General features: G+C 38.8%; 1 protein-coding gene across 1 annotated transcript; it reads left to right on the top strand.

The window, feature by feature from the left end:
• Positions 1-1,560: 1,560 nt before the first annotated feature.
• On the top strand, positions 1,561-25,706 carry MTERF3 (mitochondrial transcription termination factor 3; the record flags this gene model as incomplete). Its single annotated transcript, XM_080695002.1, has 7 exons — positions 1,561-1,897; positions 3,478-3,630; positions 9,528-9,717; positions 13,992-14,139; positions 14,509-14,580; positions 16,792-16,953; positions 25,512-25,706. Exons 1-7 carry the CDS (start codon positions 1,564-1,566, stop codon positions 25,704-25,706), a joined length of 1,254 nt encoding a protein of 417 aa, XP_080551128.1. The 5' UTR covers positions 1,561-1,563.
• Positions 25,707-26,984: the final 1,278 nt, after the last annotated feature.

The raw sequence follows: 26,984 nt of genomic DNA on the forward strand, positions 1-26,984 counted from the left end.
GATTTCACGAGTTTGCTTTGAAGTGCTAAACAAAGTGCTTACTCGGAGTTTGGGGTCTAAAATAGTAGGACCAATAGGAACCTTTACAGAAAATACAATTTGGGGACTGCGGATGTAGCTCAGGAGTAGAATGTGTGGTCCAGGGTTCAACTCCAGTGCCACACACATAAGATTATTATTGTTATTTGGAGGATGGCAGTTCCACCCCCTATCATAGGCTAGACATTGTCTTAGACCCCCACACACAAGAACTGTCACCTTGTCGAGGTAGCATAGCTGAAGCCTTCTGGCTCCCAATTTGGCTCCCTTGTGACTACTGTGCAAAGCAAGTAGGTTTGGGAAAAACTTGACAGATTAGGAGGCTCATTTCTTACCAAAATTTAAGAAAATTCACCTAGCCCACAAGGTTACTGTAAATACTTATTTCCTTTCTAAGGGCACTAAAGAATGAATGTGAGACTTTCACTTTTATAAATCTCAGCAAATTTCTCCAAACTACGCACCTTTGAGAGATTAGGCACTCAAGTATTTAGTCTAATTTAGAACATAAAACAAGCTGAATTCCACTATGTAGGAAAACAAAGCACAAAGTTGAATGCAAAAATTCACAGAATTAATTGTATTTTATTACTTGCTCAATAATAATAATGGATTATCCATGGATCATTTCCCATATGTTAGACTCACGCTGTGTTTTATATGGATTATCTTAATGCAAGTAATATGTATCAAATTTACCCTTCCAGTTAGCTGGCTAGATATGAAATTCTTTCATTTTCTTGGCGTTTATAATACTAACAGCCTTTCTTATTAAAAACAACTACTTTTTCAGTCAGAATATACATTTATGCCTGGCTGGTTGTTTATGTTTCTGTCGCTTTATTTTACTTGCTATTTTGAAGGCTGTTCTTTTTCTTGTTTCCCACAGTGAAACAGAATTTGACAAATTTAGTTTTGTTCAATTCTCTTTTGAAGAACAGTTTTATCTGTGAAATAGTCAAGTGCTCAGAGAATACAATAAGAAACAGCCTTCACTGTTCAGTATAGCAGTGATGATATTGTGCTGATTTATTTAAGAGAGTGGATTTCTTTCTGTTTGTGACTGGTCCACGAAGTGCATTTGGATAACTAGTATTATTTTGATCAGCAATGTACTTCTGAAATGTCCTTCAAACTAAATTTCACAAAGCACTTCATTGCATCACTGTATTTTAAGTGATTTAACAGATAACTTGGTTAAGCTGTAATTTGAACATTTAGAGGTTTTTGTTTTAAATGTTTTTCATAATAATTTGGTTTTTTGCGTTTAAGTTATAAAACATATGTACATTTCCAGTTCAGAAAATTCTGTCTTGGTTTGTAACTGAGATTATCCTGTTTGTGGCTTTTCCTGTATATAAGAAACATCTCACCACTTTACCCATCTATATTTATTTAAAACACCTTTTTTTAGAAAAAATAATTTTCAATTAATCTTTTTTGTTGTTTGAATCCAGTTTTAAACATCTAAGTTGAATTGTTCTTCTTTTCATCATTATGTTCTTCCTTTGTAGACTAAGAAAAATGGCCTTGTCAGCCCAACAGCTACCCAGATGGTTCAACTCAGTTAAATTGGGCAGCTTCATTAATGCTACCCAAATCACAAAACGTTTTCCAAGACCAGGGAAAACATGGTTGTATAGCTTTTGTGCTCAGCCTCAGATGTCCTCTGACAATTATTTGCTCCAGCGGGGATTTAAGACATATAGGACTTCCTCCTTATGGAATAGTTCCCAGCCTACCAACTCTAGTTGGCAAGAGAATAATTCCGCTCAAAGCACTCTGCTTCCTTCAGTGAATGAGCCATCAGAGAAGACCCAGCACATACCCAGCTTTGATCCTGAGCTGTCTGTAGAAGGTAATTCTTAACTTCAGAAAAGTCTCCCTTTCTCCTCTTTTGCAATTTGAACAAGGTACCTGTTTACATCCTGCTAACCCATTTCAAGTCATATCCTGTACCAGTCAAAAAAAGGAAGGATGCCAGTTCTATTCATTTCTTTATGTCTTTATTTCATTGACCAAGAGTTTGTGGGGTAATATGTATAAGATTATAGGTGACCCATTTCAAGTCATATCCTGTACCAGTCAAAAAAAGGAAGGATGCCAGTTCTATTCATTTCTTTATGTCTTTATTTCATTGACCAAGAGTTTGTGGGGTAATATGTATAAGATTATAGGTGTATATATATAACATTCACTTTCTAAGTACTTACTTAGTTTCTCTCTAAAAGATTTTTCTTCCAGGGCCAGGTGTAGTACTGCAAACCTGTAATCCCAGCTACTCAGGAGGCTAAGGCTAGAGGATTGCAAATTGGAGTACAGCCTCAGCAACTTAGCGAGAGCCTATTTCAAAAAATTAAAAAGGCCAGGCATAGTGGTGCACACTTGTAATCCCAGTACTTGAGAGGCTGAGACAGGAGGATTGTGGGTTCGCTGCCAGCCTCAGCAATTTAGTGAGGCCCTCAGCCAAACTTAAACCCAGTTTCAAAATAATAGAATAAAATAAGGCTGGGGATGCAGCTCAGAGATAGAGCCTAGCATGTGTAAGGCCCTGAATTTAATACCCAGCCCCAGGGGGAAAAACCTTATTGTATTAATTAGATTATTAAAATATAATTAGTATCAAATAAAATTCATCTTATGGGGCATACAGTTCTATGAATTTTGATGTGTGCATTTAGTTGTATAACAACCGGCACAGTCACCAAAAAGAACAATTACATCACCTCCAAAAGTTACCTCCTGTTGATTTTTGCTAATCGGTCTCCTAGTGCTCTCTATTTTAGGAATTCAGTATTTCACCACAAATGGGATAATACTCAGAAAGAAAGCTGGAAGGGGACATTGAGAGGAGAGGCTAGCTATGCAAAGAGAAAGGGTAGATAGTGGTTGGAGGGAAAAAAACGAGATCATAGTCTGAAATCCTTAGCTTAAGATAAGTTACAGTTCCAAGTGTCTTCCATATTGTGTTTTATTTAAAAAAAGACATTTGAGAATAACTTGGAGAGGAGGGCATTGGATCAAAATGGAAAATTTTCAGGATGTCATGACTTTAGCCTATGCATTTCAAGCATTTGCAATATGTTGTGCTTTTAGCCAAATCAACACGCTATGCTAGACAAAATTTCTTTATCAAAATGTATTTGTAGGGTAGTTGATCTTTAACATTCTTACTGGTTGATGAAAAGTGAAGAAATGTTGCTAACCTTGATACTTACCATCAAATTTCCTATCTTGGAGGAACGGTGGGTGCATAGTCTTCCTTCCTCTTGGAGGGTAGAACATTTTTTGGACTTCTTAAATATTTAATTCTGAAATGAGCCCAAGATTTAATCAGCAAAAGATGCAAACTAGCAAAGGGGTGGTCTTTGTAGACACTGTTTGCAGTGTGTCCTTGGGCACTAACTTGCTTCTCTTTCCACATGGCTGGCTTCCCAGAACTGGACGACTTGCCTCCGTTGTCTCCGCTGGAGCCCATTTCTGAGCAAGAGGCTATTCAGATTGTTGCAGACCCTCCACTGCCCCCAGATACATTCACACTTCGCGACTACGTCGATCATTCTGAGACGCTGCAGAAGTTAGTGCTTCTAGGTGCGTTTGACTAACAAGTACTTCTTGAGTGTATTCTTTGTTTTGCTTTACTCTTTAAATTGTCATTTAATCTTCATCAAAGTAGTACATAAGGAAAAGTGAAATTGTGTGAGAAGGACTCCAGAGAATCACCATATTCTCTGCTTCAACCTTCCTGACCTTGCATCCTCTCCCCAGAGGTATCAACTTAACTTTTATTACTTGGTTTTTTAACCTGAACATCATAAAAGTAGTTGTTAAACTGTTGCTTGTTTCATCCATTTTAGACATTACTTGACCTCTTAAAAATATACATATACTTTTCCCATATTCTCTTTAGGAGTTCTTCCAGGATAGTTGTAATTTTTAGACATCAAGGGATTACACTATGATGATAAATACTAGGTACTCTAAAAAGACGTGTACTGTTTTCCTTTTTGTACAACTTTTTTGTTTTTCTGCAATTAAATGAACTTTGTCTTTTCCTTGTATTTCATTTGATTATTTTCTTTGTTTCTAGGGTTAAATTTCCCCACACCTTCCAATAACTGATCAGGACAGTTTTTCTAGTCTACTCTATCCTATAATTTGTATTCTATTGACCTATGACCTATGGTCCACCGCTACCCCCTTCCCATGGGAGCTCCCGTTCTGATTGGGTAGTTTCTCTGTTGGCCTGCTTTATAACTACCTTAGCTTGTTGACTAGTAGAACACTTGGATCTGGTAATTAAGGCAGCTAGGGATCTAATGGCAAACTTTCGGTTGGTCTTCTCGTTTTTAATCTATTCCTTCAGTGCAACCTTCCCTCCCCATTGCCACTTCCTGGTTGCCTTCTGCTTACCATTCCAGTGCAATCACTTGCTACTTCCTTCTTTTGATTGGCCACCTCTGACAGCTGGAGAACTTAGCTCAATTCAAGTAAGTTCTGACATGTTTTCTTTGACCCTGCAGTCAGTGATCTGCCACTAGGCTCCTGCTCCCACCCTTATTTCAATCCTAGCACTAATGACAGTTTGTGGAAATTGTTAGCGCATCAGTTCCTGTGCCCAGCTGCCCAAATGTATATGGAATGGCTTTTGTTCTCGAGAAGCTGAAGTGTTCAGAAACATCTACACATATATATTTTAGGATAACATACAAAGATGAAAGGTAAAGTGATTAGTCCCACATTAAAGATACAAATAAAGTTGTCCATGAATCAATCTAAATTTTAATCAGTTACTGAATGGATAAAGAAAATGTGCTGTATTTACAGTGGAATTCTTATCTAGTTTTAAAAAGAAAGCCCTGCCATTTACAACTACATAGATGAGCCCGGAGAACATTGTTGTAAGTGAAATTTAAAAAAAAGAAAAAGAAAAAAGAAGACAAGTACCACATGATCTCACTCATATGTGAAAACTAAAGAAGACAGACACTGAGAAGCTGAGAGCAGATGGTGGTGGGGAGTGGAGGTGAGGTGGGCATGCAGAGATACTGGTCAAAAGGCACAAAGTTTCCACTAGACAGGAGGAATAAGTTTTGGGGTTCCTTGGTACAATGTGATGTACTATAGTTAATAACAAAGTACTCTATACTTGAAAATTGCTAATAAAGTAGATTTTAAGTGTTCTCACCACACAGAAATGGTGAGTACATATGGCGATAGATATGCTGATTAGCTCAATTTAATCATTTAACAGCATATATGTATATCAAGACATCTGTTTATCCAAAAATGAGTACAATAAAAAAAATATCCTGTGAGTTCAGAGGCAAGAGGAGACATCTGCTGTGAGCAGGAATGGCCAGCCACTTTTCCTTTCTGAACAGCTGCTGTAGGTGATGCTAGACAGCACTAATATGTGGATCCTACCTGGAAACAATTTGCAGTATACTTACAGCCTTGGAATATGCTTCAGCCATTCCCTTGTCTGTATACTAATATCTCGGCAGCCTGTCTTGGAAGTAATTGAAATGACAGTAACTTAGAGGAACCCTGCTTGTGTGTGGGCACCCACGTCCTTGTCCTTGTCCTTTTCTTGTCCTTCTTTGTTGGCTTGGCAGATTGATTTTCTCCCTTTCTCTGCTTGTTCTGCATCCCAAGAGGACAACCCCGTGCACTAAGGCTCAGAGCACCAGGACTTCTGGAGAGCTTCAGCCAGTAGACAGGCTGGGTGGAGATATTTTTCCCTTGTTCCCCCTCTCTTTGACTCCTGTAACTGCTCTCTCCATGACAACAGCTCTTCCTGAACAACCCTTAATTAATAGCTTCAGGCTCCCTCTGGGCTCTGGTAAGCACTTTGGCTTCCTTGCTGTGGGTAGTGGAAGTGCCCTTGGATATTTCCTTTAACTCTGTCGTGCTCCTCAATTGAGTTCTTCATTTATGCTCTGTTCTTTCTTTTTCTTTTCTCTCCTGTTGTTGTTGTTGTTGTTGTTGTTGGTGGTGGTGGTGGTGGTGTGTGTGTGTGTGTGTGTGTGTGTGTGTGTGTGTGTGTGTGTGTGTTTACTGGAATTGAACCCAGGAGCATCTTACATCTGAGCTACACCCTAGCCTTATTTACTTTTATTTTGAAACAAGGTCTCAGTTGCTGAGGACCTTGCTACATTGCAGAGGCTGGCTTTGAACTTGGAATCCTCCTGTCTCCTCCCAGGTACTGAGATTACAGGTGTGCTCCACCATGCTCAGCATGCTCTTTTCTTTTGAACTTTCTAAGGCAGTATCTGATGCCTGCCAGGTCCTGACTGATAATTAAATATGCATAACCAAAACTGAACACTATGGTAATATTTGTAGTTACTGAACTGATGAGATAAGGCTGCCTAGACCGATTACCTACAGGTTAGGTAATTTATTATTCATTTTTTCTATCCCCAGTGCTTAGTAGAAGCCCCTGGTCCATAGAGGCATTCAGTGACTTTTTTCAAGTCAATGAGACCTTGAGGGAGCCCAAGTGATTTGACTGAGCAGTGTGCTCCTCTAATGAGACTCTGTTCTCCCACTGCTGTTAAAAGCAGCTCTTCAGGATTTGTGCTGTAACACACTCAGGGTGTGACAGCTCACGCTGAGCAAGGCCTTTCAACACTTGTAAGCTGGGATATTTACTTCATTTTGAAGTCTGAGCCCTTAGTGTAATTTTCAAAGGCTCCCTCCCCCATTTATCACAGATTTTTGGAACTGGTTTCCATCTTATTTCTGTATCCATCCAATAATTGGATTTTTTCTTTTTGTTAGTAATACTATTTTAAAATTACAAAAGGATTCCTTCTAGTTGCAAAAAGTGCAAATGTTTGAAGAGATCAATCTCTTTTCCTCTATCCATCTCCAAAGATAAGCACTCTTATTGCACTCTTGTTGACTTAATAGCTTTCCGAACCTTTTCAAAAGCAAATATGTATCATATAGAAGCCATACATAAAATTTCTATTCTGTTTTCTTCTAATAGAGTTAATTTAGATTATTAATTTATCTGGAATTAATATTTATATATGGCAGGAAGAAACTTTAATTATTTTCATAAGTATAGCTAGAGGTTCTCTTATACTTCAGTCAATTGTCTATAGATTTAAAATTGTATTTGAGCCGGGCGTGGTGGCGCACGCTTGTAATCCCCGCATTTGGGAGGCTGAGACCAGAGGATCGCGGTTCGCGGATAGCTACTTAGTGAGGCCCTCTGCAACTCAGTGAGACCTGGTTTCAAAATAAAGAAAAATAGGGCAGGGGGTATAGCTCAGAGGTCGAATGCCCCTGGGTTCCATCCCTAGACCCGCAAAAAAAAAAAAAAAAAAAAAAAAAAAAAAAAAAAAATTCTATTTGGATCTAATAATATTTGAAGTTAAAATTAATATAATAATTTGTCTGCTTGTGGATACCATTAAGGTAAGAATATTTATATTTCATTTGTTTTGTTTTGTTTTGTTTTGGTGGTACTGGGGGTGGAACCCAGGGGCTTTTCTACCTCAGGTCTATACTCCCAGACCTATTTATACTTTATTTGGAAACAGTATCTCACTAAGTTGCTGAGAGCCTCACTAAGTAGCTGAGGCTGGCTTCGAACCTGTGTGATCCTTTTGTCTCAGCCTCCCAAGTACTAGGATTACAAGTATGTGCATGTGACTATAAAGTTACCTCTAGAAATTAATGAATTAATGGAGTCATTTTTAATATCAAAAAATATTTTAAGATTATGAAATTTTAGTGTAAATTTAAGGTTTTACACCATCTGAATGTTTATTTTAAAGGCATAAGATAAGCTGGGCGTGGTGCCACATGCTTGTAATCCCAGCATTCAGGAGGCTGAGACTGGAGGATCACGATTTGTGGACAGCCTCAGCTACTACTTAGTGAGGCCCTCTGCAATTTAGTGAGACCCTATTTCAAAATAAAGAATAAAAAATAGGACAGAGGGTGTAGCTCGGAGGTCAAATGCCCCTGGGTTCCTTCCCCAGACCCGCAAAAAAAAATAAAAAATAAAGGCATAAGATATTTTTGTGTTAAATTTTTTAATCAGATAACAGGCAAATGAGAATAAAATGTTAAATGTTCACTTTTAATGAGAATGTTCTTTTTTTTTTTTTTTGGTGGTACTGGGGATTGAATTCAGAGACACTCTACCTTCAAGCAATACCCTCTACCCAATTTTATTTTTATTTAGAAACAGGGTCTCACTAGGTTGATGAGAGTCACTACTTGCTGAGGCTGTCCTCAAACCTGCAATCCTTAAGTCTCAGCCTCCCAAGTACTGGGATTACAGGTGTGCACCACCACGTCTGGCTCTTGAGAGTTTTGAATTACAGGTTATTTTCATTTCCTGCCTAATTAATGCAGAAATCTAACTATCTCTGAAAGCAAAAAGTGTTTTAAAATAATAACTGGGCTTCTTCCCTTTTTACTCTTTCCTGTTACTCATCTCATTTACTTTGATTACCTAAGATTATAAGATCCATATGGAGCAAAGGTAACACCATCTAAATGCTTTCTGCTTTGTGGGATGAGGTGCTGGAGGGCTGTCTGTGCTCACCCATTAGCACTCCGATGTTCATAAGCTCTCCCAAGGTCCTTGTCTCTACACTACACTACAGACCTGGAGGTGCCAGTGATGAGTAAGACAGAGGTTAAACTTTATTCCCTTATGAAGGGGTCATAAATATATTTTTAAATAATATTATTTTTAAAACTACAGAAAGATAAAGGAAAAAATCTTTAAACACAGTAACAGTTTATTCATAATGTGCTTTTTAAATTTTTATTTTATTTTATTTTATTTTTGCGGTACTGGGGATGGAACCCAGGGTCATTGCACCTCTGAGCTACAACCCTCTAAGCTACACCCCAGCCCTATTTTTTAGTCTTTATTTTTGAAACAGGGTCTCACTGAGTTGCTGAGGGCCTCGCTAAGTAGCTGAGGCTGTCTACAAACTGCAATCCTCAGAGCTCAGCCTCCCAAATGCTAGGATTACAAGCATGCACCACCACGCCCGGCTCATAGGGCTGTTTTGTTTTGTTTTGTTTTTGTAAGGGTATTCTATCTCTGAGCTATACTCCTAGCCTTATATTTAATTTTGAAGCAGGGTTTCACTAAGTTGCTGAGGCTGTCCTCGAATCTGAGATCCTTCTTTCAGCCTCCCAAATACTGGGACTATAGGCATGTACCACCCTACTTGGCTTGATCTGGAAATTAATGAATTTGTCTTTTGGAGAAATTTAGCCATAGATGTTCTTGTTTTCCTTTATATTTGCTTTTAAAATAAATGCTACAATTCGTGTTAATTTGTCTTTCATGTCTGCAATGTTTAACTTGAAAATATAAGTTTATATTTGTCTAACTCAGTTCTCCTTTGAATTGGCTGTTTGTCAGTTTTCTTATGCTTATATGTATGAACTTTAATAGCTGATCTAAGCAGTGATCTTCAAATGGTTTTTACAATTTATTGTAGGAGTGGATTTGTCCAACATAGAAAAACATCCAGAGGCAGCCAATCTCCTTCTAAGACTGGATTTTGAAAAGGACATTAAGAAAATACTCCTGTTTCTCAAGGATCTGGGGTTAGAGGATAACCAGTTGGGACCATTCCTGAGTAAAAATTATGCTATTTTCTCTGAAGACCTTGAAAATCTTAAGACCAGGTAGGGTTTTAGAATGAAATATCATATAACCTAAGTGGCTATGAAGGAAATAATATATGTAGGAAAATTTTTAAGTCTTGTTGCCTAAGTGTCTACTGAGATAATGAGCATTAATTGTTATTTTTTTATATGGAGCTTTCTTTGATCTAAATTAAGTATTCAAAACCATTATTTTGTTATTTTATTATTTCAACTTACTGCTGAGTCAGTACATAACTATTTCTCTTCAAAAATTGGAGTAGGAGTGTTTTTTTTCCTAGAAACTCCATTAAGAAATTATATGGGAGTGCAGTTACATTATGAAAGCATGATCTTTTGTGTTTTTTCTATCCAATTTGTGATGGTAGACATTTGACATTCTCTTGGAAAATTATTATATAACTTGCTTAATCATGGTCACAAGTTAGTTATTTGGGTTGTTCTGTTCTTGTGTGTGTGTGTGTGTGTGTGTGTGTGTGTGTGTGTGTGTGTGTTGTGTGTGTGTGTATACACACATACATTTATTTTATTTATTTATTTATTTATTTTGAGGGCCTGGGGATGGAACCCAGGGGCATTAGACCTCCAAGCTACACCCCCTGCCCTATTTTTTATTCTTTTATTTTGAAACAGGGTCTCACTGAGTTGCAAAGAGCCTCACTAAGTAGCTGAGGCTGTCCGTGAACCACGATCCTCTGATCTCAGCCTCCCGAATGCTGGGACTACAAGCGTGTGCCACCACGCCCTGCTTGTTTATCTTCTTTAAATAGTACCTTTATAAACATGGTTGTGCTTCACTCAGCAGTCAAAGACTTACTGAATTGGTGAGACTCTTGACAGTGTGATAATAATGATCTGTGAGATGAGGATCCTGCTAGGCCTTGAGAACACCTTGCAGAGCTTGACAGAGTCCATGGCCTTAGTTGGCCTTGAATCCATTACCACCCACCTCTCACCAAAATCAGTTCACATTGCCGTTATTATATAACGGGAACATTGTTTACCCCATTTCCGGACCAGAAATATGGATATTAATCTTGGCTCTCCTTCTTTTGGCATTCATATCTAACAAATCACCAATCAAACAGTCCAGCTGTTTGATCTCTCAAGTCAATCAGTACATCTGTCCCAATCTTCAGCTGGGATACTTTGCTTCTGGTCCCCATCATTTCATGCCAGGATTCCTACAGCAGTCTCCCTTGTTGCCTGCCTCTAGTCTTGATGGCCCTGACTGTCCTCCACACTGGTGTTAAGCCTCCCTGTGTTTCAGAGAGCACTGCAATTTCTTGAACCTTTATAATATAATGGCATTTCTCTAAATTGGGGAGAAATGAGTGCAAAAACTGCATTCCTTACATTGAACAGTTTGAGGCATTATATGTTCAAGGCACTGGGCTAGACTTCACAGGTGAAAGTTGTGCTCTGTCCCATCCCCATCATGGAACTTAAAGTCTGGTGTGAAACAGACATGCTATCACCGTTCTGTGTTGCTCACAGTTTATTCCAAGGACTCATGAACACCAGGCCATGGGGATCATTGTAGAGGCTGCAACATGATTTTTACTCTTCCCTTTGTACATGGGAGGCAGAGAGATTCAATAATTTACCCAAGGTTATACACAGAAATGTAAGCAGCAGAGCTGGGATTCAAACCCAGCTAGTCTAACTGCAGAGTCCTGGTCACTGTACCATAGTATCTTCCATTAAATTTCTGTGAAGGAAATTTAATTTTTTTTTCTTGGTAGTACTGGGATGGAACCCAGGGGTATTCTACCTCCAAGTTATACTCCCAGCCCTGTTTTTTTAGTCTTTTATTTTTTTAAACAGGGTCTCACTAAGTTACGAAGGGCCTCATTAAGTAGCTGAGACTGATTGCAAACCGCGATCCTCCGGTCTTCACCTCCCAAATGCTGGGATTACAAATGTGTGCCACCATGCCGGGCTTGAAATTTAATCTTTAAAAAGCTTAAGTTACTTGCTTAAAGTCACCCCTGCTTCTAACAACTGAAAACTGTTCCCTAATGTACATAGTAAGGTCTATGATTCTTACCTGACTGCCAATCAGACTGAACTGTAGGACAGTCATTACTTGCTATAATTTTAATAGATATTTAATCCGTATATACTCAAAATGATATGCAATGAGAAATAAGCTACTACTGAATAGGCAAAATATAGATAGGCAAAGATAATCTAATTAGTTTCTGGTTCTGCTATATATAACGGTCTTATTTTCTAGAATTTCTGTAACAACATTGATTTTATGTACTAGTTTTCTTTGCAGTGAAACATTTTAAAATGTATAAAAATTTAATTATTTCTAGAATTTTTGAATGAATAACCTGCATTTAAATGTTTTTGGTTGAGTGGACTTTTTATCAATTTTATTATAAAAAATATTATAATATGAACAACAGTTTTGATAATGTTTTAATCACACATCAATCCTCACTGCCCACCCACTCCACCATCACCACCCCAAAAGTAATCCTTTTTAATGCTCCCATCCCTTAGCCTTTCAAGACCCACCTAGAAAAATGGCTATTATTATTCATATTATTACAAATTATTATTACTCATATTCTAGGAATATCCTGTCTTATACAAGCATATATGCATATGCATACACTTAAATGCAGCAGCTGGTAGCATTTATACATACTATTCTGCACCTTCCTTTCTTGCCATAACTATATCTTGGAGATTTTTTTTAACATTTCCTATTCTCTAACTCTAGCACAGTCCGTACTACAGACCTATCTAGTACCCCGTTGATAACATGGAACCTGTTTTGGTCTTTCCTGATACCATGATGCCATGGTGACTATGTGTATACCTCCTTTCACACATATTGGTAGGGATCAGTAGAATTTCTAAAAGTATAAGAGTAGAAGAAAGGGCATATTTGTTTATAATTTTACCAGATATCACCAAATTGTCTTTTTTTTTTCTTTTTTTTCTTTTTTTTCTTTTTTTTTTTTTTTGCAGTACTGGGGATAGAACCCAGGGTGCATCACTACAACGGCTCCAAATTGTTCTTTATCTGAGTTTTTTTCAAGTTCATATTCCCCCAACAGTATACAGAAATGCAGTGTTATCAAATTGTGATTTTGGTTCATTTTACATGTAAAAATAATACCTCATTTGATATAAACAGTATTTTGAATAGCAAGTGTTGGAACATTTTTCACATTTGGAGTAACTTTTTGTGTTAAATTTCTCTCTCTGTTTCCTTTTTCATAAATGGTCTGTGTCCTTTGCTAATTTTTCATTGGGCTTTTTTTCTTTTATTTTTTATAAACATTATTTTATATATTAAAAATACTAGTTCTGTCTCTCAAGCATGTTGCACATATTTTTTCCACTGTCACTTGCCTTTTGATTTTTACATGGGTTTTTGTATACTTAAATTTATCAATATTTCCTGTCATGTCTCTAAGAAACTCCTGTAAAAGTAATAGTGGATACAGAGTAATTTAGGTTCTGGTACAGGGTATAAAACCATCATAGGCTTTAGATATAGGTATGCCTAAATTCAAATATGTTTTATCACTAATTGTTTGATGATCTAATACAAGTTATTTAACTAATATGAATCTCTTTTTCTTCATTTAGTGTGGACAATTTACCTGGCTTACCAGGATTTTTATTTTTCTGATAAGAAACATAATAATGTCCTGATATGTTTTAGACTTTTAATAAAACTACTTTTTAGTATGGTTTTAGGTTTTTAAAAATTAATAATTTTATTTTATTGTTAAGCTTCCTATGTGATACTACCTTATTGAGTAACTAGAAATTAGGAAATTTTTATTGCTAACAAAATACATATTGAGAAACCATAGTGAAATTATGAAAATATGTAACAAATACACTAACAAAAACATCTTCTCTCAATTATAGTCATGCTGAAAGGATCTTTCTTTGCCTAAAGATTTCTGTATCTTTCAATTCCTTAATTGGTGTTTTTTTATATTCTTATCACGAAAAAAATCTAAACTTAAATTCTATTCATTTATTTTAACCAAGTAATAAAATAAGTCAGACTAAGTGAAAAAGGAATCTATTAGGGATTTTCAGAATTCTTTTCTTTCTTCAAATATAAAAGGAAAGGAAACCATCCTAGAATTTGGTAGACAATTGTTACATTTTGTATATACTGGGGCCATTATCATGGGATGTTTTTATTTGTCCTTTGGTGTAGGAACCTTCTTTCTTGAAAAGGTTGCTACTTTGGGCAGTAGTATGCAACTAGAAAATGTTTATCATATGTATATTTTTGTTTACTTCTCTAGGGTGGCTTATCTACAGTCAAAAAATTTCAGCAAGGCAGATATTGCACAGATGGTCAGAAATGCACCATTTTTGCTAAGTTTTTCAGTGGAAAGATTGGATAACAGATTAGGATTTTTTCAGAAAGAACTTGAACTCAGCGTGAAGAAGGTAAAGAATGGAAGAAATCTGTACATTTCCATGTCAGTACATTTAGTAATTATTAAATCTCATGTTTCTAACAATTGTCTGACCAATATGAATCCTATAAATTCTTGGTATTTTGTACAAAAATGAATTATCCTTTTGGGTTAAAGATAAAGCATCATCTTTTTATAACATCCCGTCAAGTTGACTCCTTACCTTTTGTTTTCAATATTTGTTCATTCTACAAACAGTTATTATGTATTCCCAAGGGCCCTATCACTTTTCTGTTGGGTCATCTTTTGAATTTTACCTTCAAATTCCCAGTTATGCCTTGGTTTTCCACACTGGTTAGATGTGCATGTTTTGGTGATAACAGATTGTCTATAACTATAGACTAGAGACCTGGTTGTTCGTCTTCCAAGGCTACTCACTGGAAGTCTGGAGCCTGTGAAAGAAAATATGAAGGTAAGACAGCATTAAGCTGTGTAAGATCATTTTCTTTCTTTCAGTGTTTAAGCCCTTTGAAGAGAATAGAATTTGCTCTTGTCATCTTAAAGAAAACTGGATTTTAGAAGACGTTATTTCTGGCTGGGTGTGGTGGTGCACACCTGTAATTTCAGTACTTGGGAGGTTGTGACAGGAGGATTGCAAGTTCGAGGACAGCATCAACAAATAGTGAGGCTCTCATCAACCTAGTGAGACTCTGTTTCAAAATAAAAAGAAAATAGAGCTGGGCGTGGTGGCGCAGGTTTGTAATCCCCACGCTTGGGAGGCGGAGACAGGAGGATCGCGCAGGTTTGAAGCCAGCCTCGCTGGCTTAAGAGACCCTGTTTCCAAATAAAAATATAAAAAATTGGTGTCTGGGAGTGTAGCCCGGAGATAGAAGGGTTTCCAGGAACCCCAGTACCACCAAAAAAGAAAGAAAGAAAGAAAGAAAGAAAGAAAGAAAGAAAGAAAGAAAGAAAGAAAGAAAGAAAGAAAGAAAAGAAAAGAAAATAGAGCTGCAGGTATAGCTTAGAGGTAGAATGCCCCTGGGTTTAATCCCTAGCGTGCGCGCACGCACACACACACACACACACAAAGAGAGAGGGAGGGAGGGAGGGAGGGAGGGAGGGAGAGAGAGAGAGAGAGAGAGAGAGAGAGAGAGAGAGAGAGAGAGAGAGAGAAATTATTTCTAAAAAGACAGAAAGAAGCCAGGTGTCGTGGTGCGCACCACTTGTAATACCAGCATTTGGAGGCTAAGACCGGAGGATCGCAGTTCATGGACAGCCTTAGCTACTTAGGCATTTTGTAACTTAGGGAGACTCCTTCAAAATAAAAAATAGGGCAGAGGGTGTAGCTCAGAAGTCAAATGCCCCTGGGTTCCATCCCCAAATCCGCAAAAAATAAAATAAATAAAAAGACAGAAAGAGAAAACAAGTACCTCTGCAAGCAATTTGTTTCAGTTAATATTCTCACATGTTGACCAGGTGTTACGTGAGTAAATTACCTGTCAGACACTGGTACCTATAATCCCAAAGTAAGGGATAGGGATGTGGGTAGTGCCTGGAAACTGCTTCTGTTGCCTGGCACGAGAGGCTATGTTGTTTCCTAGTTTTTGTAACCAGTCTGTGGAACTGCTGTGTCTGCCCAGTTCAGTCCCCTTGAGACTCTTTGTCAAGGGGAGTTTGGGAGGCTGGATCTAAAAGCCTGTGAGGAGAAGGGACCAGCACATTGCTCTCCGTGAGACCAATGTCAATTGCCAGCTCTAGTTCTATCACAGAACATACCAGACTCTCTTTATTGCCCTTCCTCCAAGAGAATAGTATGAAGCCAAAGCAGCTGACTAGTCAGTATGCAAAGCTCTAGTAATTGAAACTGTTCTGCAAGTCCTGATCTCGAGGTGCTGAAGTGTCCCACAGTCCATCTGTGCTGGGGAGGGAGTACCTGCTCTCATGGAGCTTAGAGTCTTATGTGGGGATAACCACAGAGGGATAAGAGCAATGCTGGGTGGGGGAGCATTGGACACTCTAGAAAAGGCGCAGCAGGCCTACCCCCTTGGGTGTTTAGTTTTGTTATCTCTGTCTGGAATTTGGTCATGCAGTTTTTCAATAATGTGTGTGAGTCTGCTTGAGTACAGAAGCTCAAAAGGCATTTTGACTTTTTTTTTTTTTTTTGTGGGTCTGGGGATGGAACCCAGAGGCATTTGACCTCCAAGCTACACCCTCTGCCCTATTTTGTATTTTTTATTTTGAAACCGAGTCTCAGTAAGTTGCAGAGGACCTCACTAAGTAGCTGAGGCTGTCCACGAACCGTGATCCTCTGGTCTCAGCCTCCCGAATACTAGGATTACAAGTGTGCGCCACCGCGCCCGGCTGCATTTCAACATCTTAATGTTGGTCCATATCCACCCATAGAGCCTACCCAGGCCTCCCCTGTGTACTGTAATCCCAGCTCGCAATTACATTGCTCCTTCCAGTGTCCTTCATGATGATCTCCCTTCATTCTCAGCAGAGGGGCTTGAAGTTCAGGTTACCCCAGAAGCAGGAAGACATAATCCCTTGAGGGTACTGACATAACTGTCCCCAGATTTTAAAATAACATTATTTTAAATTTGAAAACATCAGTGTGTCCTTTGGCATAGTACCAAAACAACTATTTCTATTTGTAACTCAAAGCAAATTTATTTTCTTGTAGGTTTATCGTCTTGAGCTTGGTTTCAAACATAATGAAATTCAACATATGGTCACCAGAATCCCAAAGATGCTAACTGCAAATAAAAGGAAACTTACAGAGACTTTTGATTATGTGCACAACGTGATGAGCATTCCCCACCACATCATTGTCAAGTTCCCACAGGTAACACGGCCCTGGCCCTGTATCTGGGCTGCGTCCAAGCACAGTACTGCGCACTTCACAGGCGTGGACAGTTCATGACTGCAGGGCACACATCTGCATCTCCTGAGGAGAATCAGTGATTCCTCTGGGTCCATGTAATTTATACCTAGTCCTTATTCTGTGAATATAATGTAGTCTCTCTGTGTTTTGCTCCATTTAAATTCCAAACAGAGCGCAAGGCCTTTGGTTCAATCCCCAGCACTAGGGAAAAAGCAAAAACAAAAAACACTTAGAAATGTTTAATATAGTGCGTGTATCCATAAATTTGAAAAATATCACTTCCCTTGGCTTCTCTTTCAATGCTACATGTAGTTTTTTATTCACAGTTTTTCTAAATTTATGAGTTAATAAGCAGTATTGCAGTGGTCTCCAACCAAAGCATAAAACATTTCTAGTATGCCATCATGCCAAGGCTGTAATTATATTTTCTTTAACTCCTGGGTGACATTATCTGTCATTCATAAGAATATTAATTGAAAGCACAGATTTGTTTCATACATGGCTAAGTCCCTAGTGCCCAGAACTATACCTGGAACTTAGTAGGTATCCAGTAAGTATTTGTTGAACAAATGATTGCATTTCATCAGAGTAATCCTTCTTTCCTGTTTGCCAGGTAAGGAGGCACTCAGTATGTATTTATTAGATAAGTGACTCATGCCGGGCGTGGTGGCGCACGCTTGTAATCCCAGTATTTGGGAGGCGGAGACCAGAGGATCGTGGTTCGCGGACAACCTCAGCTACTTAGTGAGGCCCTCTGCAACTTAGTGAGACCCTGTTTCAAAATAAAGAATAAAAAATAGGGCAGGGGGTATAGCTCGGAGGTCAAATACCTCTGGGTTCCATCCCCAAACCCGCAAAAAAAAAAAAAGATAAGTGACTCATTAAATTTCCTTGATTCCATTAGGCATGTACTCCGTTAGGCATGTTCCTGTTGATATAAAGAGGAGCAAAAGATGGGCGTGGTGGCACACACTTGTAATCCCAGTACTAGAGGCGGAGGCAGAAGGATCTGAGTTTGAGGCCAGCCTCAGCTACTTAGTGAGGCACTCCACAGCTTAGACTTTGTTTGAAAAATAAAGGATAAAATACGGGGCTGGGGGTGTAGGTTGGAGGTTGTATGCCCCTGAGTTCAAACCCCAGTACCACACACACACACAAAAAAAAAAGAGGAGCTAAAGAAATATGACCTTAACACAACTTCTAGAACTAGATTGCATTTGGTCCAGTTCTTTCACACAGAGCAGTGTTCATTTGCCCATCACACTATGAATAGCCCTTAATCTAGGATTTTCCTGGCACCATATAAAAGTGTTAGAAGCCTATGGTTGGTTCTGTGCATTTGGCTTATGAAGCAATTGAAAAGTAAGTAATCTTCAATGAAAAGGATGACAGTTGCTGGACATGGTGACACATGCTTATAATCGCCGTGCTTGGGAGGCTGAGACAGAAGGATCAGACAGAAGGATCACAGCTGAAGCCAGCCTCAGCTACTTAGTGAGACTCTCAGCAACTTAGTGAGACCCTGTTTCCAAATAAAATAAAAAATAGGTCTGCGAGTGCAGCCTGGAGTTAGAAAGTCTCTGGGTTCCACCCCCAGTACTTAAAAAAAAAAAAAAAGACAATTTGTTTTCCTTGAGGGTTAGTAGATAATTCAGTGACAGTAGATCATAAGAGACCCCCCAAACCCTAGTGGTCTAGTCATTGGTTTAATATATCCTTAGCATTCATTGCCTTGGGGTAGACCTTATGTGGGTGCCAAGGATACCAAATCCAACATGTGTGATTTGTATTTCTGTGGAATTTGTGATCCACTGTGGTTTCAAAAATATAATTATTTCTTGTAATATTAGTCTCAGCCAGATTTGTATAGCAGTTAATTCAACTTAGAAGTAGAAAAATCAAGCTGGGTGTGGTGGCACACGCTTGTAATCCCAGCATTTGGGAGACTGAGACAGGAGGATACAGGTTCGCGGACAGCCTCAACTACTTAGTGAAGCCCTCTGCAACTCAGTGAGACCCTGTTTCAAAATAAAGAATAAAAAATAGGGCTGGGGCTGTAGCTTGGAGGTAGAATGTCCCTGGGTTCCATCCCCAGACTTGCAAAAAATAAATTTAAAAAGGTAGAAAAATCATAGAAATAATAGCTATTATGTGTTCACTGTATGTCCACTAAGTCAACTTCTTTGCTTATCTTAACTCATTAAAATAATTCTCACAATGCCAGGCGTGGTGGCACACGCTTGTAATCCCCGCGCTTGGGAGGCATAGACAGGTGGATCGCGTTGGTTCGAAGCCAGCCATGCTAGCTTAAGAGACCCTGTTTCCGAATAAAAAAAATATAAAATAGGTCTGGGAGTGTAGCCCAGAAGTAGAAGGGCTTCCAGGAACCCCAGTACCACAAAAAAAAAAAAAAAAAAAAAAAGTAAGCATAAAGGGATTAACCTGGCCTAGGTTCCTGAGTAACAAGGTGCAGAGCCAGGATTAGAACCAGCAGTGGAGTTTAGGAACCCAGGCTCTCTCTCAGGATATGCTGCACTGCAGAAGTATCATCCCCAGGAGAATGACGAGGCCCGTAAAGATGGAGAGGAAGCTTTATATTGACAGATGTATCACAATGACTAGTTGAAAACCAGTACTAGAACTGTGGCTTCCAAATTGAGATTCTCAGACTTCTGGAGGTCTGGGAAGTATTTTGGAAAAACATTTTTTAATGAAAAATATACTAACTGGAGTAAGGCTGTTAGGGAACTGATGTAGACTTTAAATTTGGGGCAAGTGTTTTAAAACTAATTTTCTCATGCAGTGATAGATCTGATTGGCATATATAGCTTAAGAATAATTAAAATGGAGAGAGAAATATAATTTAATAACTGTGGCTAATTTAGTCATTCCAAAGAAGAGATCATAGAAGGTTAAGAAGAGCAAAAGATGGACTTGAGGAAACCACTGAGGACTTTATGTTCAGCATCACCCAAAGCTTTGTCTCTTCCCTCCCACTGCGTGTTTCTTTGAAGGCAAATCTCAAATCTACTTTAGGATGACAAGATCAATAATTCTCAGGCTAGGAGCCCCCTTATTAAAAATTGTAGTACTGGGAATTGAACCCAGGGGCTCTTTACCTCTGAGCTATAGCCTCAACCGTATTTTATTTTTTATTTTGAAACAGGGTCTCACCAAGTTGCCGAGATTGGCCTCAGACCTGTGATCCTCCTGTCTCAGCCTTCCAAGTACAAGGACTACTGATGAGCACCACCGTGCCTGGTTCCACGTTTTCTGTTTTAAAAACAGAATAAGGTACCAATCCAAGCTGTAGCTTTTGAACTTAAAAGAACACATCATTCTCTAATGATAAAGTAACCTTAAAACATTGGAGAAGTAGATATATCTGGTCCTAAACTATGTAAATCTTAGAGTGTTATTATATTTAGGAAATTAATTTGTAGTTTGGCAACTAAAAAGTGCTTATAGTTTTGTCTGTTATATGATAATTTTGTAAGCCAAGAGTCACTGCCTAGGAGCTATACTTAAAAAAAAATCTGAGCCAGGCGTGGTGGCGCAGGCTTGTAATCCCAGCATTCAGGAGGCTGAGACCGGAGGATCACGGTTTGCAGACAGCCTCAGCTACTTAGTGAGGCCCTTTGCAACTCAGTGAGATCCTGTTTCAAATTAAAGAATAAAAACTAGGGCAGGGAGTGTAGCTCGGAGATTGAATGACCCTGGGTTCCATCTCCAGACTCGCAAAAACAAAACAAAACAAAACAAAAAAAAGACCTACAGTGTCTTTTTTTTAAATTTTTTATTGGTGCACTGTATTCATACATCATAGTGGGATACAAAAAACTTTTGTAGACATACATGCACACATCGCCCAGTCAGCCCCCACCTGATCCCCACCCCATTCCCTCCCCATCCCTCCTTCCCATGCTTGGCTTAGTGGTTGACATCTAGTATTATAGCAATTTATCCAAAATTAAAAATGATAATCTCACATAACAGTTTCATTTGTCAGATACCAAGCTTTTGATAACTTAAAGATAACATTTTAATATTTCTTTTTGCTTTCTTTCTTACCAGAGAATTGTTTTTCTTTTTTCTTTTTTTTAGGTGAAACTATCATATATTTATATATTTATTTTTAAGGAAAAAATCTATCCTAATATGTAATATGGACTCTAGATACCCAAAACGATCTCGAAAAAGAACAAAGCTAGAAGATATATATTTACTAATTTCAAACCATATAAAGCTACAATAATTGAAACAGTGTAGTACTGTTCCAGAGGCAGATATATAAACCATTGGAGTTAAATAAAAGCCTAGAGATACATTCTTCCATATATTGTCAAGTTATTTTTGACAAGGTTTCCACGAACATTTGGTGGAGGAAATAATAATCTTTTAACTAAATATTGTTGAAAAATAATAATTACATGAAAAAGAATAAAATTGGATCCTTACCTAACACCATATACAAATATTAACTCAAAATAGATAAAAGACCTAAATATAAATCTTAAGACTATAAACTTTTAGAAGAAAATCTGGGTCATAAAACCTCACAACATTGAAATTGGCAGTGATTTCTTGGATATGATTTCAGTGGCACAGGCAACAAAAGGGTATACAAACTCCCTAAAAAATAAAATATTGTATATCCAAAGACAATGTAAACAGTTAAAAGTTACTGATAGAATGGGATAAAATATTTCCAAATGCTATATCTGAAGGTATATTAATATTCCAACTAGAAATCTTAAAAATTAACAATAAAATCAAACAATACAATTTAGAGATAGGTATAAGACTAACATAAATAATGAATCTCCACAGATAACTAATCTTATTTGTCTGTTGGATGGAAACTCTTATTTCTCTGGTTCTGGTATGTGTTACCTATTTCTTCTTTGTAGTTAATCTCTTTGAGTATTTTCTCTAGTGCTGGTTTTGAAGACATAAATTCCTTCAGTTTCTGTTTGTCATGGAAGCTTCTTATTTCTCCATCTAATTTGATAGAAAGTTTTGCTGGGTAGGAAATTTTTGGCTGGAAGTTGTTTTCTTTCAGAGTTTGGAATATGTTACTCCAAGCCCTTCTGGCTCTCATGACTTGTTTTGGGAAGTCTGGAGTGATTCTAATTGGTTTGCCTCTGAATGTCACTTGGCCCTTTGTTTTTGTTGCCTTTAAGATTCTCTGCTTGGCTTCCACATTGGTCATTTTGACAATTATGTGGCGTGGGGATCCTCTCCTCCGATCCTGTCTAAAGGGAGTTCTATAAGTTTCCTGAACCTGTGTATCGACCTCTTGCTCTATGTTTGGAAAATTTTCTGCTATTACTTCCTTGAAGATATTGTTGATCCCTTTGGTTTCACCATCTTTTCCCTCCTCTATTCCAATTATTCTTAGGTTAGCTCTCTTAAAATGGGCCCATATTTCTTCAGTGTCAGATTCCTGCTGTCGGATATTTTTCTCTAGATTAGAAACTATGCGTTCATTTTTGGATTGCTCATCTTCTAAGAGCAAGATTCTATTCTCCATGTGGTCTAATCGGTTGTTTGTACTTTGAATTGAGGCCTTTACTTCATTAATTGCATCCTTTATCTCTTTTTGGTTCTCTCTGAATTCTTTTCGAAACACCTCTATTATTTCTAAAGTTATTTTCCTGATTTGATCTTCTAGAAATCTCTGAATTTCTGTTTTATGGGGTTCTGATGTTGTGGGATTGTGGGCATTCATTGCTCCATTGTTATTCCTCTTTCCCATGATTTCGGGAGTTTGTGCCTTCTCTGGGTTCTTCCCTTGGGTCACTACGACTTCACTTAAGGTGCTCTGGATCTCGAGTCTGTGGTATCTCAGTCACCACTACTCCTTTACTGGGTTGTATCGCAAAGTCTCAGACCCAGGGAGTCGATAGAGGCTGCTTTAGACTGTGGGGGGTGCCAGGTTGCGCGTTCTCCTATGGTGTGATATCTCTGCCACCGCCACTCCCCCACTGGGTCAAGTCCCTGGGAGTCAGTACTGGGATTTCTCCTCTGGGGCCCGCAATTTGACTCACTGTTGTTGAATATGCAGATGGAGCTGTAGTAGACTCCGTGAATTCTGCTGCTGCCGCTTCCACTGATGGCAATATGGCGCCGCTGCCACGCCCTCGGCTGTGAGGCTGGCGTATTTCTTCTGTTTTTGAACTCCGCTCTGAGTCCCTGCAGCGTGTGCTGAGCCCAGCCACTGGGAGCTTTAGATGCTCTCTGTGCCGAAAAATCTGCCGATTCCCTCCGGGCTCTTCCGCAGCGGCTCACCTCAGCTCGCTGTCCAGGCTCTTCCGCAGCGGCTCCCCTACAGTGTCTTATATTCCATTACCATTAATAAGTGGTAATAGGAATTTAGTGACCAAAGTGAGGGCAGAATAGGATATTATTGTTTTTGCAGAGACAGAAAAAAGACATGGGTTGTTCCAAATGCACACCGGCCCCATGCTGAGTTAGCACCCTGTACTTTTTTTTTTTTTTTGTCTCTGTTCTCAAAGTAAAAATTTAACAGTTGTTTTTCATAGTGTCCTTTCTATGTGGATGTGCTGTGCTGAGTGCTCCAGCTGTCAGACAGCTGCTACAAGCTGCACATTGAGCAGGTCATCTGGACCTCACCAGAGCCACACAGGATTCTCAGCCTCCCTGTCCTCAACAGCGAGTTTTTGGGACCTGGTCTGCCTTTTATTTTTTTTAAACAATGCTGCCACTCTCTCTACTCCTTGTACTTTCATTTAATTTCATTTTTGCAGTGCTGGGGATGGAACCCATGGAGCATTCTACCTCTGAGCTACACCCCCAGCCCTATCCTTTATTATTTATTTTGAAACAGGGTCTCACTAAGTTGCAGAGGGCCTCACTAAGTAGCTGAGGCTGTCCGCAAACCATGATCCTCCTGTCTGAGCCTCCCAAGTACTGGGATTGCAAGCGTGAGCCACCATGCCCAGTTTTCCTTGTACTTTTAAACCAGAGAAGAGTAGGACAGTTTCCCTTAGTTGTTCCCCAAACAGATCAAATTCATTTTATTTTGATTCTAGCCAGAAAACAGTAGGATTTAAATTTTAAAAAGAGAAGCTTCATGGCTAAAATCTTACACATTTTTTGCTGACATAGATCTTGATCTCAAACATTGGTTCTCAAATGTAATAGATATCAGAATCACTTAGAAAGCTTGTTAAAACAGGTTTCTGGCCGGTGTGGTGGCACATGCTTGTAATCCCAACATTTGGGAGGCTGAGGCAGGAGGACCTTGTTTCAAGGACAGTTTCAGCTACTCAGTGAGGCCCTTTGAACTCAGTGAGACCCTGTTTCAAATTAAAGAATAAAAAATAGGACTAAGGGTGTAGCTCAGAGGTGGGATGTTCCTGGGTTCCACCTACAGTGCTAAAAAAAAAAAAAAAAAAAAAAACAGGTTTCTATACCAGGTGTGGTGGTACATACTGTAACTGTAATCCCAATAGTTGGGTGGTTGAGACAGGATCACACACTCACTGCCAACCTCAGCAACTTAGTGAGACACTATATAAGAACAAAAGGGGGGGTATAGCTAAGTATAATGTCCCTGGGTTTAATCCCCAATGCCACCTCAAGAGAAAAGAAAAGAAAACAGATCCGGATCCTGCTCTCCAAGATTCTGGTGAGGTAGTTTTTGAGTGAGTAGGCCTGGGATTTGTTATTCTAACAAATTGTCCTTTGTCTCTGGAATAGTCCATGTTCTTTGGCCCTGTGTGTACCCCCTAATTATTTTATTGTTCTGTTTGTTGACTTTGAGCCTCTTTTTAGTCATAATTTCTTATCTAATAATTTTTAGGGAGGTGCTAGGGATCAAATCCAGGACCTCACACAAGTGAGGTGTGTAGTCTGCCACTTAGCCACACTCCCAATCCCTTTAATCATATATATTTTTTTTTGTGTGGTAATGGGGGTGGAACCCAGGGGCTTTTCTACCTCCAGGCTATACTCCCAGACCTATTTTATACTTTATTTGGAAACAGGGTCTCACTAAGTTGCTGAGAGCCTCACTAAGTAGGGGAGATTGGCTTTGAACCTGTGCGATCCTGCTGTTTCAGCCTCCCAAGCGCTGGGATTACAAGTATGTGCCACCATGCCCAGCTCTAATCATAATTTTTTAATAGAAACTCTTATTTAAATCTTGTCGTGCCAGGTATAGTGCACACTTTTGTAATCCCAGTATTTAGGAGGTTGAAGTAGGAGGATCACAGGTTTGCAGCCAGCCTCAGCAACTTAGTGAGGCCATCCACAACTTAGTGAGACTGTATTTTAAAATAAAAAATAGAATAGAGCTGGGGGTATAGCTCAGAGAGAGAATGCCCCTGGGTTCAATCCCCATTACTGCCAATAAATAAATAAATCATGTGGCAGTAATTATGTATATTAAGCATGTGGTCAATACTTTATATTTTTAAAATATTTGACCAAGTAAGCTTCTAAATATTTCATTTATTATTTTACACTTCTAAACTTTATTTTTCCTCTTCCAGGTATTTAATACAAGGCTGTTTAAAGTCAAAGAAAGACACCTGTTTCTTACCTATTTGGGAAGAGCACAATATGATCCACAAAAACCTAACTACATCTCTTTGGACAAATTAGTATCTATTCCTGATAAAATATTTTGTGAAGAAATTGCCAAAGCCTCAGTACAGGACTATGAAAAATTCTTAAAAACACTTTAGTTTTTGATGAATGTTAAAATATAATGTTATAAAGTAAATATATTTGAATAAATGAATATATTTTTAAGTAAATGTCTCAGGTCTCAATTTTCTTGATATTGTATACTTGGATACATACACTCTGGTAGATTTTCTTTACAAGTTCCTAATGGCTTAATTTTTTTTTTTTTTACTCAGTCATATCTTTCCTCCTCAGGAAGAGGAGAACTAAAATATAGTGGGCTGAGAGAAAAGGAGGAATTCACCACAGGTTGGCGCTTTGTCATTCTGGAGACAGTGACCAGCGGAGGTTTCCCTGCTCCTGCATTCACAGGTCTTTTAAAGTGGTTTCATCACAAAGTGGCTTTATTTTCTTTAAAAGATAGGAGTTAGCTGGGTGTGGTGGTGCAGGTGTAATCCCAGTACTTGAGAGGCTGAGACAGGAGGACCACAGGTTTACAGCCAGCCTCAGCTACTTAGGCCCTCTGCAACTTAATAAGACCCTATTTCAGAAATAAAGAATAAACCGGGCGAGGTGACGCACGCTTGTAATCCTTGCGCTTGGGAGGCGGAGACTGGAGGATCGTGAAAGTTCGAAGCCAGCCGTGCTGGCCTAAGAGACCCTGTTTCCAAATAAAAAAAGTATAAAAATGGGTCTGGGAGTGTAGCCCGGAAGTAGAAGGGTTTCCAGGAACCCCAGTAGCTAGGAGATGGAATGTCCCTGGGTTCCATCCCCAGTACTGCAAAAGTAAAAGGCATGATCTTCTGGAGCATAATATAGTATTCACCTAATTGCTGCTACTCAGATACTGCTCAAAACATGTTCTGCTTTAGATTATCTACAGTTAATCACCTAAGCCACAAATATTCAGAGTTGCCTTAACTACAAAAACAGGAAAGGGAAAAGGAGAGGGAGGAAAGTTTAGATAGGTAGAAGCAATGAGACATGGTAAGAGCTGTAATTAACCTTTGATTTACTGCCAGCAAGCCGTTTATAGCATGAGCCCATTACCGTTCCCCCTCACTAAGTTTGTTATCCTGAGTAAATGTGTGTTTGTGTGTTACTAGGGATGGTGGAACCCAGGAGTACTCTACCTCTGAGCTACACCCCCAACCTATTTTTTTTAGTCTTTATTTTGAAACAAGGCCTCACTAAAACAGGGTCTAAATTGCAGAGGGCCTCACTAAGTAGCTGAGGGTGTTTGTGAACGGCGATCCTCCGGTCTCAGCCTCCCGAATGCTGGGATTACAAGTGTGTGCCACTATGCCCAGTAATATTTTGAGTTTACAAAGAGACTA

Source organism: Muscardinus avellanarius (genome assembly GCF_963383645.1).
Source record: "Muscardinus avellanarius genome assembly, chromosome: 4".
NCBI classification, from domain to species: Eukaryota; Metazoa; Chordata; class Mammalia; order Rodentia; family Gliridae; genus Muscardinus; species Muscardinus avellanarius.